This window comes from Neophocaena asiaeorientalis, unplaced genomic scaffold (assembly GCF_003031525.2).
Source record: "Neophocaena asiaeorientalis asiaeorientalis breed wild unplaced genomic scaffold, Neophocaena_asiaeorientalis_V1.1 scaffold30, whole genome shotgun sequence".
In the NCBI taxonomy this organism is placed as follows: domain Eukaryota; kingdom Metazoa; phylum Chordata; class Mammalia; order Artiodactyla; family Phocoenidae; genus Neophocaena; species Neophocaena asiaeorientalis.
The window spans coordinates 14,901,641-14,917,544 of record NW_020174923.1 but is presented as its reverse complement, the minus strand read 5'-3'; the positions used below and the strand labels follow the sequence as shown (position 1 = coordinate 14,917,544).

The 15,904-nt window shown below is 37.7% G+C and overlaps 1 protein-coding gene across 1 annotated transcript in view; it reads left to right on the top strand.

Moving 5' to 3' along the window:
- TANC2 (tetratricopeptide repeat, ankyrin repeat and coiled-coil containing 2) overlaps nt 1-15,904 on the top strand; it is a 308,377-nt gene that overhangs the window by 229,620 nt on the left and 62,853 nt on the right. The window contains exons 10-12 of the mRNA XM_024761041.1: nt 1,982-2,213; nt 10,629-10,795; nt 14,240-14,847. Of these exons, the coding sequence (XP_024616809.1) occupies nt 1,982-2,213; nt 10,629-10,795; nt 14,240-14,847 (1,007 nt within the window). The remainder of the gene's footprint in view (nt 1-1,981; nt 2,214-10,628; nt 10,796-14,239; nt 14,848-15,904) is intronic.

Sequence of the window (15,904 nt, the reverse complement as noted above, 5' to 3'; positions counted from 1 at the left end):
CTTAAGGTCGGTCATCAATCTGTCTACAGAAAGGAGTGGAGATTTCTAAGTGCACCTCCTCCTTTCCAGTTCCACACTGTGCTCTGACATCATTGCTTCACTCACAAGCAATTCCTGTCCTCAGCTTTACATGTGTAGTAACATTTCCTGTATTGTTCAGTTTTCTTGATGCTTAATGAGAACAACTTCAGGTGTTTTTTAAAAAGTGACATTTCCAGCATTTGGGTTTTTGTTTTGTTTTTATTTATTTATTTTTGGCTGCGTTGGGTCTTTGTTGCTGCGCGTGGGCTTTCTCTAGTTGTGGCGAGCTGGGGCTACTCTTTGGTGTGGTGCATGGGCTTCTCCCTGTGGTGGCTTCTCTTGTTGCGGAGAACGGGCTCTAGGCACATGGGCTTCAGTAATTGTGGCACATGGGCTCAGTAGTTGTGGTTCATGGGCTCTAGAGCACAGGTTCAGTAGTTGTGGTGCATGAGCTTAGTTGCTCCCCAGCATGTGGGATCTTCATAGACCAGGGCTTGACCAGTGTCCCCTGCATTGGCAGGCAGACTCCTAACCACTGCGCCACCAGGGAAACCCCAGCATTTGTTAAAGAGCTAGATTAAGAGTCATTTCAAAGCAGAACACTTTCGTGGATGACTGTTCTCTGAGAGATGATTGAGGAGCTGGGGTCCCAGTGGTATATCTATGCATGCTCCTAGGGCAAATTTCAAATGCCTGTAGTTACAAAGCCAGTAGCTGAAAAGGAGAGGGTATACAGAACCTTGATGATGACCGTGATGTTGATGGAGATGACGTGATGAAAGAGGAGAAGGAAGGCAATGATGATGGTGGTGGTGGCATCAGCTAACATTACTGTGCGTTTGTATGTTCTGAGCACCATGTCAATGCTTTCCATACATTCAGGCTGAATCTCCCCTGCAGTTTCTTGTTATCTGCACAATCCCATCACTTTTGTAGGTAGTACTGAGCCAACAGAGTGGTCTAGATTAAAATCACCCTCTGCACTTGACCTTGAGGCAGAGGGAACAACCAGAAGGTATAGAGCGAATCCTGTGCAAATTCAAACAAACAAAAAAAAAGAAAACAGGGCTTCCCTGGTGGCGCAGTGGTTGAGAGTCTGCCTGCCGATTCAGGGAACGCAGGTTCGTGCCCCGGTCCTGGAGGATCCCACGTGCCACGGAGTGACTGGGCCCGTGAGCCATGCCACTGAGCCTGCGCGTCCAGAGCCTGTGCTCCGCAACGGGAGAGACCGCAACAGTGAGAGGCCCGCGTACGGCAAAAAAAACACACAAAAAAAAACAGCTTAAAATTGCAGGTTCCAGCCTGACAGGCCAGACCGTGAACGGTATTAAGATGCATACATTTTCTAAGTTCTTTGAATTTAACACCTGCATCTGACAAAAATCTCACTCTTTTTCTGCTTCCTGTTATCTAATTCTGATTCTCTCTGGGTGCTCAGGAAATACTTAGTGAGAATTCTTAAGTCAGAGTCATTTTATTTTTTATAAGATGTTTATAATGAAATTATAATTTTTTAATAATTTTTAAAATATGCCTTAGGAGCATATGTTTGTTGAGTCTAACATATGGTATTTCTCTGGTTATTTTATCCCTAATGCTTTGTTACAATATCAGACTCTTTCCTCTACTACTCTATGCTGAATAAATATTAGAGAGATTAATATAAATCTTTATTCTCAGGCCTGCTTCCTATTTCTTATAATCCAGAGGGAAAACTCAATTTGTATTTATAAATTTTAATTACGAATTATGATACCATACATATACAAGAGAAATATTGGGTCAAATTTCTGATCTTAGATAAATCAGGCAGTTTCAAAGTCTAGCAGCTTTTATTTTTACTTGAAGAAGTTGAGGAGCGGGGAGACAGAAGACAGTGTTAGAGGATGATTGTACAGTAGCCATGACTGTTGCTCTTGCTACTGGTAAACCTGTCTGTGTTCTCATCTTTCTTTTTTAGGTGGTTGCCTATCACTATTGCCAAGCAGATAATGCCTACACCTGCCTGGTGCCGGAATTCGTCCACAATGTTGCTGCCCTGCTCTGCCGCTCACCGCAGCTGGCAGCCTATCGGGAGCAGCTTCTCCGGGAGCCTCACCTACAGAGCATGCTGAGCCTTCGGTCCTGTGTTCAAGATCCCATGGCCTCCTTCCGGAGGGGAGTGCTGGAGCCCCTGGAGAATCTCCACAAAGGTACAGATGAGGTGCAAAGAAGGTGGACGGTGGAGGCTCTGAAGCCCAAGTTCACCTGGGGTCATGCTATAAAAATGATCATTTTTATCACACTGCAAAAACTAAATGTTCCTACAGGATACAGTTAACAAATAAAAGGTTTTACCTGAAAAAATAAAAATTCCTCCAGGAATTGCTACTTCCTCCTTTATTTGTAAAAATTCTCATTCTTATTTCCAAATATAAAGCATTTCTCTTGAACTAAAGGTAGTAGAGCTACCAGTCCTTCCGTGGAATTCAAATAAATCAGTAAAGCCATGACTCCAACCCAGTGCTGTGGAGCTTCTATGGTTAGAAACATCCTCAGTTTTTATATTTGCTATTTTTTTTTATTACTCCACAGTCAGGTAAAATGAAATGGCATGTAGAGTTGCCATTTAACTGTGCCATATAACTGTGTATATGCTAAAAATTACTTAATTGTCCACTAAAAGGTATTAAGATATTTTTAAGAAGTGGGGGAAAATGAAATGGGATCCATCTCCCTCTCATGCCTCATGCCTTTCCTCCGTTTTAACTCTGTAGCTCAAGTGTTGGCTGTGACCTAAATGTAACCATCTCCTTCACCCGTCTCTCTGCCTCACCCCCTTCCTAATGTTCTGTCAGTGCTGGAAGCTGAAGAAAAGGACCTGAGTAAGCATGAGATTGCTGAGCAATCCTGTTTATTCCTGAGAGACTTATATACTTTTCTCGAGCATTTTGGAGATACTTATAAGAATTTACTTTCTTCTGGCCTGTATCTTCAGTTATGTGAACTTCCATGCCAATTACTTGGATATCAGAGTTTCTCTTCTCAATGCTGATGACCTCTATCTATACTTCTACTACCTACCTATTAGCTTTACCATACCCTAGACTTTTTTAAACATTGGAATTTCTCTGCAAGTATTTTGAGCAAACTTAAAGAGAAATTTCTGTACATTCAGTCAATCTTTAAATCCTGTTAATTCTGCCCTCCTGATGTCTCTCACATCCGTTAATCTCAGAGTCATTCCTACCACTGTTACCTTGAAGGCTGCTCAGCTGCCCATGATATCACATCTGTGTTGCTACCCTTTCTGGTCTTCTCTGGTTTTCTGGTCTAGTGCTTCTTTCACATCATAACACACTTGGAAAATTATTAAAATTTGTTTAGCACATTGGGATAAAAAATCATGCCTCCTCATGGCTGGACATGGCTGGCCCTGAGGCTACAGCTGCACAAATCCCCCGAAGCCCTGAGGGCTGAAGGGATTCATTTTTAGGCACACCTCTAACCCATTAATGGCATACCTGGTGGGTAGTCTCTGCCCAGTCTCTCCAGTCTTGTAGACTTTATGTACTGCTTCCAGATAAAGCTTCATAAAGCATTGCTCTGATCACTAAATTTCCCTGTTCAGAAACCTCCAGTGCTTCCCTATTACCTCACTGAATTAACTTCCAGCTCCTTGACCTATCATTTAAGGTACTTAATGGCCTGGATCCAACCTACTTTCCAGCCTTATTATCTACTTTTACCCTTATGAACCCTGTATTTACATGTAAACCAAAGTATCCATTAATCCTTAAATACTCCTCTCCATTTTCCTGCCTCCATACATTTGTTCATTGTTTCCTTTTCTTAATATACCTTCTCCTCACGTCTCTACCTGTCAGAATCCTACCCATCTTTCAAGGACCACCTTAAATACCACCTCATTCATGAAATACCTGCTGATCCACCTGCCCCCTCCAGTAAGTTACAGTATCCTTCCAAATTGACAATAGGTTTTTCTTTTTTATATCTCACTTATGGTACTTCATACATTACTGTATGTATAGTAAGAACTTAAATTTTTATTACTAACATTTATTGAACATTTATTATACGTCAGATATTATACTTTGTGCTTTATAAGAATAAGTTATTTCTGTACTTATTCCTTTGACTAAATTGCATGCTTTTGAAGTTAGGAACCTTTTCTTGTTCAACTTTTATCCTTCATAGTGATTACCTCACCTTGGACATAGTAGGCATTTCAGGAAATAAATTTTGAACAAATAAGTGAACATAGAAATTGCTCACATGTAGGGGTACCTTGAAGGAAAGTCAGTGATACAAGGATCTACATCTTAAGGCTAATTCAAGGAGAATATCCAAATGCATGCAGACTCAGCTCTGGATTCTCAACCATAATTCGTGTGTTTTTTAATTTTGCTACTAGATATATTTGCTTCTCATTTAGGTCTCCATAACCAGCTTTAGATATCCCCATTGGTAAATGTTGTTCTGAGTGAATTTAATTATTCTATCAAATTCCCATGTTCTTACCCTTAAAACAAAATCACCATCATGAGCAATAACTGGAAACACAATTTATAAAATTAATGAAATACTAAAAATTGTTTGATTAATCCAAAAGAAGCCTGGAAAGAAAGAACAGAATAATTTTTTTTAGTATGGAACAACAAGATGAGAGATTAAAATCAACCATATCAATAATTACATTAAATTTAAATTGACCAAATACTTCTATCAAAAGGCAGAAACTGTCAGACTGGATAAAAAACAAGACCCAACCATATGCTGTCTGCAGGAGAGGTTATTTAAAGACACAGATTGAAAGTGAAAGTATAGAAAAATATATACTCTATAAACATGGAGCATAAGAAGGCTGGAGTGGGTCTATTAATGTGAGACAGAGTAGACCTCAAGACAAGGAGTATTATCAGAGGGGCATTTGATAAACATAAAGGGACCAATTTATCAGAAGATAAAGTAATCCTAAATGTGTATGAACCTAATAATGGAGGTTCAAAATACATGAATCAAAAACTAATAGAACCAAAGAGCTAAATAGACAAATACCCAATCATAGTTGGAAATTTTAACACCTCTCTCTCAGTAACTGTTAGAACAAGTAGACAAAAATTAGTAAATATATAGAAGATTTTAACAACACTGTCAACCAATTTGATCCAACTGACATTTATAGAACACTACCCAATAACTGCACAATATACATTCTTTTCAAGTGCATATGGACCTTATTCTGGACCATAAAATCAGTCTGAAATTTTCAAGAAATTAAAATCTTACAGAAAATGTTCTCTGAGATAATGGAATTAAATTAGAAATCAATACACATAAAATCCCCAAATATTTAGGAATTTAGCAGTGTACTTCTAAACAACCCATTAGAGACAGAAGAAATCACAAAGCGAATTATAGAATATTTCAAACTGAGTAATACATAAAATCAGTGGTTAAGTTTATGACTTAATAAACTAGAAAAAAATGAGGAAAATAAAACCAGAGGTAGCAGAAAGAAGGAAATAATAAAAAGCAAGAGCAGCAGTCAGTGAAATAGAAAAAAATTAATAGTTAAAATGAATAAACCCCTAGGAAGACTGATCAAGAATATGAGAGGAAAACACATCAGGCCTGAAAGAGGAGCTAGCACTACAGTTCCTACAGACATTAAAAGAAAAATAAGGGATTATTATGAACAACTATATAACAATAAATTCAACAACTTAAATTGGGCAAATTCTATAAAAAACACAACTTACCAAAAGTGACTCAAGAGGAAAGAGAAAATCTGACTAGCTCTTATCTATTTAATTTGTAAGTTAAAAGAAAACTCCAGGCTCAGATGGCTTTACTAACGAATTGTATCCAACATTTAAAGAAGAAATAATATGAATCTTACACAAATGTTTTCAGAAAATAAAGGAAAAGAGAACATTTCTCAGTTTGTTTTATTAGACAAGCATTAATGCTGAAACCAAAATATGATAAGGACTTTATAAGAAAAGAAAATTACAGACATGTATTCCTCATAACCATAATAGCAAAATCCTGAAACACACTAATAGCAAAATGATTAGTTTTACTTGACCAGGAATGCAATGTTAGTTTAACATTTGAAAGTTAATCACTGTAATTCATAATATTAACAGAATAAATGAGAATATCTGTATGTCTTTATATAAATATATATCTGTAATCTCAACAAATGCAGAAAAACATTTAACAAAATATTACAATTAACAATAAAAACTTTCTGCAAACTAAGAATAGAAGAAAACTTAGTCTCCTAAAGGACATGCAGGTAACAATGAAATATTAAGTACGTTTCCCCTACTATCAGGAGCAAGGCGACTTAACATTTGACATTCCATGTGTGGTCCAAGCTAGCACAATAAGAAAACAAACAAGCAAATAGTATAAAGATTGGAAAGGAAGAAGTAAAACTGTCTTTATTTGCAGATGTGATTGTTTACCTAGAACAGTCTAAGGAATCTACAAAAGAAAAAAAAAGCCTACGAGAATTAACATAGGTGGAGCTACAGTCTATATGGTTAATATGCAGTATCTGTTGTATTTATATACTAGCAGCAAACAACTGAAAACTGAAATGTAAAAAGTAGTGTGGCAGTTTTAAAACATGGCTGCAAAATCTTGGACATTCCTCCCATCCAGATTTAGGGTCTGTGTCTCCTTCCCTTGCATCTTAGCAGACTTGTGACTGCTTCAACCAATAAAATACTACAAAATGATGCTATGTGATATCTGAGGCTAGGTCATAAATGGTCATGCTGCTTCCATCTTGTTCACTGAAACACTTGCTTTTGGGGGTATGCATTGCCATGTCAAAAAACTGACTACTTTGAGTTTACCCTGCTGTGAGGAAGTATAAACCACATGGAGCAGCCGTATGTTAGTGTTCCAGTTGACTGTTCTAGTCATCAAGTCATTCTGGCCCTGACACCAAACATGTGAGTTTTTGTTGCAGATGATTCCGTTTCCCAGCCATTTGAGTAACTCTTAGCTGTTTGATGCCGCAGTAGATAACTGGAGCAAATACCGTTTTCTATAGAATCAAAATGCTTAAGAATAAATTTAACAAAAGATGTGTAAGACTTCCACAGTGAGAGCTACAAAACATGCAGAGTGAAATTAAAGAACTTAGTAAATGGAAGAGATATGCCATGTTTGTAGATTGGAGTTTTTCCCCAAACTGGTCTGTAGATTCAACATAATCCCAATCAAAATCCCAGCAGGACTTTTTTTTAATTGACAACTTTCAGAAATTCAAAGTACTGTGAATAGCCAAAACAATCTTAAAAAAGAAAAAAAATTGGAAGACCAACAGTACTGGAAGACCAACAATACCTGGTTTCAAGATTTAATATAAAGCTACAGAAATCATGACAGGCAGTAATAGGTTAGTAAATGTTTAACAATCAGTCCAGGGGTGGGGGCCTGATTTGACCATAAGAAATTTAGCAGTCAGCTCCCATGAACCAGCTTGAGCTGGCTCTAGCACTCCACTGACAGGGTGGTATTCCCACAAGGATAGGTAAATAGATCAGTGGAACAGAAAGGAAATCCACACATATGGAGTCAGTTGACCTTCCTCAAAGATGCCAAGATAATTTGGAAAAGAGAATTTTTGTCATCAAATGACGCTACAACAACTGGATACATGTATGGAGAAAAAATGAATCTTAATCCTTACCTCACACCATAGGTGCACAAAAATAAATTCAAGATAGATCATGGTCCAAAATATAAAAGCTAAATCTCTAAAGCTAATAGAAAAAACTTAGCATATCTTCACAACCTTGGGGTAGGTAAAGATTTCTTAGGTCCTAAAAATCATTAACCATGTAGGAAAAAGTTAATAAATAGGACTTCATCAAAATGTTAAATGTCTGCTCAACATAAGATACACTAAGAAAAAGGAAGAGCAAATCACAAAAGGAGAGAAAATAATTCACTCTGTGTACGTGTGTGACAAAGCACTTGTATCCATAGTATCTAAAGAATTTCTATAAATCATTGCTGAAAAGATAAATAATCCAATTCTTAAATGGACAAAAAATCTAGATGCTTCACAAAAGAAGATATTCAAATAGGCTGCCAGCACAGAGAAAGGTGTTTGCCATCGTTAGTCGTCAGGGAAATGCCAATTAAAATCACAATGAGACACCACTTTACTCCCACTACAGTGGTTAACATTTTTAAAGTTGAACATCAAATGTCAGTGAGGATGGTAAGCAGCTGGAACTCTCACACGTTGCTGGTGGGAGTTTAAAATGGTACAACTACTTTGGAAAACTATTTGACAGTTCCTTATAAAGTTAAAGATAAATCTGCCTTATGACCAAGCAATTCTATCCCTATGTATTTACCCAAAAGAAATGAAAACATATGTCTACAAAAAGACTCATACAAAAATGTTTATATTGACTTTATTCATAGTAGTTAAAAACTGGAAACAACCGAAGGTCCTTCAACAAAAGAATACATAAACAAATTGTATATTCATTCGATGGATATTAAATGAAATCTTAGTATTAAATTCTCAGTATTCTTCTTAGTAGTAAAAAGGAAGAAACTAATAATACCCTCAACAACATAAATGAATCTCAGAAACATTATATCAAGCATAAGAAGCAAGTATAGTCTATGGTGATATGAATCAGAACAGTGGTTGCCTGTTGATAGCTGGGAAGGAACCTCAGGGAACTCTCTGGAATGATGGAGATGTTCTCTACTTTGAGCAGGATGTTAGTTACATGAGTATACATGTTTGTCAAAACTCACCAAAGTGTACAGTTAAGATCTTCACAATTAATTGTATTAATTATATATAAATTTTATCACAGGAGTTTTTAAAATAGGGAATTTTTTTAAAGGTAGCTGGAGTTTTCTTTCCAGGAAAGTTCAATTGAAAACACTTTCAATTTCGATTCAAGAGCTAGATTTCAAATTATATATTTTTCTTTAAAAAATTAGAGTCAGCGATTTGCACGATACTTTAAGGTTCTACTCAGTAACAAAGGATAGCTCTAGTATATCACCAAGCAGAATCAATTAGAAAATTCCTCTATGGGAATTAAAGACACAAGTATGCTAAAGGGAGCCAAGGTCCTCAAAATCAAGAACTTAAGAGCCCCCATTTGTGTGGGTAAATCCCAATTAGTTCCAAGCAACTCCTCTCTCTTCCGGAATTCTTTGGACTCCCTAAAGGAGTAATGTGTTTCGTTAGCCCTACATCATCTAGAATGCCATTTCATTAATAATCATTGTTAACAGTTAGAGAGCTGAAATCCATAGTTCATTTCTCTTCCGAAAGTCACCAGATGAAAGTAATAGTTGAAACTCTTTATAATTTGAGAACTAATTTATAGTACTTAGGCTATTGAAATTAAACTCCTTTATGTAAAGCTTGTACTTTAGAGGGGAAATATAAAGATTTATTAATCATGCAAAAAATCTGCATATTTTCAAATGTGAAACAAAAATATGTAGAGTTTTGATTAGCCTTGACTCTTTCAAAAGCTAAAAGAGCCAACGTGGTACAGAGTTCCTCAGAGTTTTCCTTCTGTCCCCAGCTTCACTTCCTTTTTCCTCCTCAGATATAACCTATTTCCTGTTTCAGGCATCCAGTGACTTCTTTCTCTCTTCCCCTGCTTTCCTCTCTTCAGAACCTGTAAGGTCCTACCAACTAGGAACTTTTACTTGTTATTTGCAATTCATTTATACTGAAATATTCATTCAGCCAGGGGATTTTTTTAATCTCTAATTGTTCAATATTGTTTAAGAATCAGTAAGCATTTAATGGGAGTGGAAACCTGAAATCTTACCAAGTCTTCTGCAGCCTAGCCCTAACGATAAACTGATTTTGTCAGTTTAAGATTGTATAGACTCCAGGCGAGAAAGGGAAACAAAAGATATTTGTTTTTCCTACATGACTACTGCTCCCCTGGAAAGATCACGTAAGGGTCTGGTCTCCTTGAAGCTGCTTTAGGTATAGTCTAGGAAGCTGCTGGTTCTGTAAGATCTTGGAATCCAGCCTGCCTAGTGTAGATCTGTCTGTTGGTTGGGATTCCTTTTCTCTGTTCCTCCATCCCTTCCTTCCTACTATGTATTCACATACAGTTTTATATACTGCTGTGGACTCCAAATTAAACCTTTTTTTTGGAAATTCCCCAAAGAACACGTGATACTGTTCTCTTTAATGCTGTCAGATTCCGGGGGGCTGAGGGGGAGAAAAAATTCTTTCCAGCTTTTTCAGGTATGAGAGAAAAATAAATTTACATGCGCAAATTCTCATAAATGCATTGCTCAGGCTGTCTCACAACTGACAACATGGGGGAGATGATGATACATATGCCTTATATATTATTTATGTGACAAACACATTCATACCTGCTGAAAAGCAAAATGAACCCACTAAATGAATTATTCCACGTCTTTATAATAAATTACGTACCCTTAGCATTCACTAAACACACAACAGACCTTTTCTAATTTTTTCTTCCAAGGAGATACGTGATCAAAGACTCAGAAAGAACTCACTTATCCACTTGTAATTATTAAGTAATTTGTTTCTTCTATCTCAGAGAGAAAAATCCCAGATGAAGATTTCATCATCTTAATTGATGGATTAAATGAAGCAGAATTTCACAAACCGGATTATGGGGATACAATTGTATCATTTCTGAGTAAAATGATTGGAAAATTTCCTTCCTGGCTGAAACTAATTGTAACAGTTAGGACCAGTTTACAGGTATGTGTTTGTTTGCTTTTGGACCATAAATTATTTCCCTTGGAGAGTGCTTAAACTGAAAAAGTTCTAGGTCCTTGTACTCTTAGTGATGAGCTTTTCCAGATCTCTACCATGTCCTAGAGCGCTAGCAAGAGTAATTCCCAACGAGCATATTTTGAGAGTAAGAGATACAATCTAGAGAGAGCATTCTCTGTATACTACTCTCTTAGCTCAAATTCCCATTTCCATTGCTCTGGGTAAGTTTTGATAAAGTGTCCCTCAAAAAAGCATGAAAAGAAAGTCCACTTTTCTAGACTTTGTCATGAGTATAGCAAAGCAAATAGATGCTGTAACACTCTAATTCACTGTTTGACTTTTGTTTTATGTTTTTTATCATTTAATGCCAGGCAAAATCCAGTTCAATATACAGTGTAGAGTCAGATTTTCTAGTTCTTCCCTCTGTTTCTCAACTTTCTATAGCATGAAGATGGACTTTCTTCTATATATTTCTTTTTCTAAGAAATATTGGCAATATTAAGGCTTTATATTAAATTTACTGCAACTGGGAGATAAGAGGTTTTTTTAATTACCATCCCTGCTCACTCACTGATCACTCAGTTTATGGCCTAGAAGAATGACTAGGAATGTTGGAACTGCGCCTGTAGAAGACATATGGGCTAAGGATAAATGACTCCACCTTCTCTACCATTCACAGTATAGCTGAGTTGGTATTTTCCATTCTTTACATATTCACACTTGGTTTGAAACAGGGTTTCTCAACCTTTTTTCCCCTAACCATAGCCTCTTTTAAAGAACATTAAAATTTTGCATATTATACACCCATCCCACTATTTTGATGCAACTCCCTTAAAACAGTTGTTAATATACAGAAAATAGTCTCGGTGCCCTCCTTTTCCTCTCTCCCAGGCATTTAGTATTTTTCCTATAGATTGACCAATTTAGGTCAGTCTGCCTTCTTTGATCAGAGACTGTACTTCTGATCCTGACCACCAACTTGCAGATGTTTGTTATTAAAATCTCAAAGTAATTTGAGGAATGTGAATGAATCAACATAAATGCATCTTTACAACTAAAAATTATGTAATCTGCCATTATTGGTCAGTAGCTTGTTAAAGATGAAAGATGAATAAAAGAAACTTCCAGGAACACAATCTCTGACTAGTTTTACTAAGTACGTACTTAGGAGATATCTTCGTTTATATAATTTTTGTTTGGTTTTGGTTTTTTTCTTTGTTTATATTTTTATATAATGCCGTGTGCAATCTCAAAAGACGTTTTAAGTATGACTTGGTAGACCACATAACTTTAATTTTTCAGCTGTGCCAAAGAACAGGAAAAGTACTATACACTCAAAGTCCAAATGTCAATGTCTTCATAGATCAAGACCTGCAACAACTTCCCAGATACTTCATTCACTTCAACCAATAACTTTTTAAAATTATTTAGCTGACAATGAAACAATTCCTAGGTCTTTAAAAGTGAACCCTCATAACTGATCAGTCATTATTTCCACAAACATTTTTTACGTACTTCAAGTATAAAAGGCTCTTTCTAAGAGCTGAGGATACAGTGGTGAACAAGACAGGCAATATCCCTGCCCTCATAAAGCTTGTATTCTAGTGAGGAACACAAATAATAAAGTAAAAAATGAACATATATTAAAAATTTAGGTAGTGTTAGTGCTATGAAGACAAACATAACAGAGTAAAGGGATAAATGAGGATGACAGATATTTTAGATAGGGCAGATAGGAAAGGCCTCTCCAAGGAGCCTTGTAAAGTGATAACATCTGATTTACTTTCTTTGGCTGCTAGCTGTGTAGATAATAATATGTAGGGGATCAAGAATGGAAGCAGAAGTACAGATGAAAGGTGATGGTGACTTAGACTAGAGTGGGAACAGTGGAGACCCTCTGAAGTGGTCATATTTGGAGTATATTTTGAAGAAGAATCAAAAGGACTGGATGTGGGAATGAGCAAGAGAGAAGCTTCAAGGATGAATTGTGGGGTTTTGGTGAGCGACTGGGTAGATGCTGGTTTGAGGAAAAGAGAAGGATCATAGATAGTTCCTACGATTTGGTGGTAGGGTCAGTGGTAATACCATTTATTGACATGTGGAGGTTTTGTGGTGGGGGGAGATTTTAGTAGTTCTGATTTGATCATACATTGTTTGTCTATGAAACATCCAGGTGTCATTGTTGAGTAGACGGAGATATAAGATGAGAGCTCAGAAGAAATGACTAAGCTGGAAATATGAAATTAGACATCATCCATGTATAGATGATATTTAGAACCATGGGACCCAACTATTCTAGGGAGTGAGGGTGGCCAGATAAGAGGAAAGAATGGAGACGTGAGCCCTGGGTGGACTGAGAAATGAGAGAGGAGCCAGCCAAAAAGGCTGGGTAGGAGTAGCCAGTGTGCTAAGAGGAAGACGAGGGGAGCATGCTGTGGAAGCAAAAGCTGCAGGAGGGGACTCGAGAAGAAAGATGTGTTCACCTGTGTCAGATACTGCTGAGAGGTTGAGGGGGAAGAGAAATGAAACTTGCTTATTGGATTTGGCAAGATGAAGATTGCTGATCATCTTGACAAGGACCATTTCAGTGAAGTGAGGGGATTGAAGCCTGATTGCAACAAATGGAGGAGAGAATGGGAAGGGAGGAATGAAATACAGTAAGTAGAGAAAACTTTTCTGTTAGGTTTTGCTAAACATGGGAACAGAGATATAGTAGTTGGAGGAAGGAGTGTGGAGTCACATGTCTGCGTGGAGACAAGACAGAAAGAGAAGAGAAGAGGAAATTAATGCAGGAGAGGGAATAGATACTTACAGGAGCAAAGTCTATAAGCAGATAAGAAAAGATGGATTCCAGAGCATGAGAGTCGCCACAAAGCCCTGTCACCTTCCCCCAGTGTAATTTCCAAGCAGATCACCAAGGTACCAAGCTTCCCACTATTAGAAGTGTTCCTTTGGGCTAAGGCATCTCCAAAACACCTACATTAAAATAAAGTCATTTTATCAGGTGGGATAGAAGGTCACATTTTTATATGACATTCTTTAAGTCCTTTTACATTTATCTTAGTGAGTTGTACTTTGACATTAGGCTATGGTTTACACTGAGAAAAATTACAACAAAAGTTAGATGGCATTCTCTTTTCTATTTTAGGAGTGAGTGTTATTTAGGATAGTGACCATTAAATCACTCCTAAAGTGCCCTGTATGAAGACCCATAAAAGTTATTTTAAGTCTCAATATTAGGAAAAGTGTCCTCCTGTGCAACTAATATGTCTTGATCTATGGACACTAATACTCGATCGTATTTCCCTCTTTTCTTTGACCACTCAGAAGTTCAGAATAAATTTGTGGACCTCGTAGTTTATCACAAGAGTTAGGGGAAACTGAAGGTCTTTCTCTCTCTCTCTCTCTCTCTCTCTCCATCTGTTTTAGGAAATTACCAAGCTGCTGCCTTTCCATAGGATTTTTTTGGATCGACTAGAAGAGAATGAAGCCATAGACCAGGACCTGCAGGCTTACATCCTGCACCGGATACACAGCAGCTCAGAGATCCAGAATAACATTTCACTTAATGGCAAAATGGACAATACTACATTTGGCAAACTCAGTTCTCATCTCAAGACACTCAGTCAAGGGTCCTATCTATACCTGAAACTCACATTTGACCTCATAGAGAAAGGCTATCTAGTGTTAAAGAGCTCTAGCTACAAAGTAGTTCCTGTTTCGCTCTCTGAGGTTTACTTACTCCAGTGCAATATGAAGTTCCCAACCCAGTCTTCCTTTGACCGGGTGATGCCTCTCCTGAATGTGGCAGTGGCCTCTCTCCACCCACTGACTGATGAACATATCTTCCAAGCCATCAATGCTGGCAGCATTGAAGGCACGCTAGAATGGGAGGATTTTCAGCAGAGAATGGAGAACCTCTCCATGTTCCTAATCAAGCGCAGAGACATGACTCGTATGTTTGTACATCCTTCTTTTCGAGAATGGCTTATCTGGAGAGAAGAAGGAGAGAAAACCAAATTTCTCTGTGATCCCAGGTAAGCCATAGATCTGTAATAAGCAATTTGTGAGCCTATTTTGTATTTATTGCATGGAGCATGGGTATTGAAAACAGTAGAAGTGTTCTTCATTGAACATTTCACATAAAGGAAGCATCATCTCTGTTTCTTCTTAAGACAAGGCTATAATGAAGTTTATTTTCTCACAATATTATTTCCTTAAGACTCAAAATCTGCATAGATGTTTAGAATGCTCCTTACATTCCTGTATTTTTCTAAACAACTTTCTCTGATTCCACTAGGGTTCACAGGCTATAATTAATTTTTTAAATTAATTTATTTTTGGCTGCGTTGGGTCTTCGTTGCTGCATGTGGGCTTTCTCTAGTTGCGGCGAGTAGGGGCTACTCTTCGTTGCGGTGAGCAGGCTTCTCATTGCGGTGGCTTCTCTTGTTGCGGAGCATGGGCTCAGTAGTTGTGACTTGCAGGCTCTAGAGTACAGGCTCAGTAGTTGTGGTGCACGGGCTTAGTTGGTCTGCAGCATGTGGGATCTTCCCAGACCAGGGCTTGAACCCGTGTCCCCTGCTTTGGCAGGCGAATTCTTAACCACTGCGCCACCAGGGCAGTCCCCAGGCGGTAATTAATTTAATCATTTAACAGACTTCCTCAGTATTCTTCAGAAAGAATTGATACATTGTTCACCTCTTTGACTTAGAGCAGAATTGTTTTAAAATTGTGAGTGCCCTTTTAAAAGCCATGCCATTGTTAAAGTCACCAATGACTGACCCCATTAGAGCCCAGCTGATGCTAAGATTTACAGTGGAAAATGGAATCTTACACCTTATAGCTGAAAAAGACTTGAGGAGATCAGCTGATTTAGCCACTCTTACCTTTAGATAAATAAAGTGTCGTTATCCCTATTTTACTATAAAGGCCTTAAAATGCTGAATCACTTGTGAAAAGCCATAAGGTTAACAGGTGGGAGAAAGGAAGAGGAGTTAAAAGAAGAATGGCAAATGCGCTGTGTGTGTACCACCGCTCCCCTATCCTGCACCCGTGGCAGACGTCACTGATTTACCCTAGCACTCTCTCCTGATG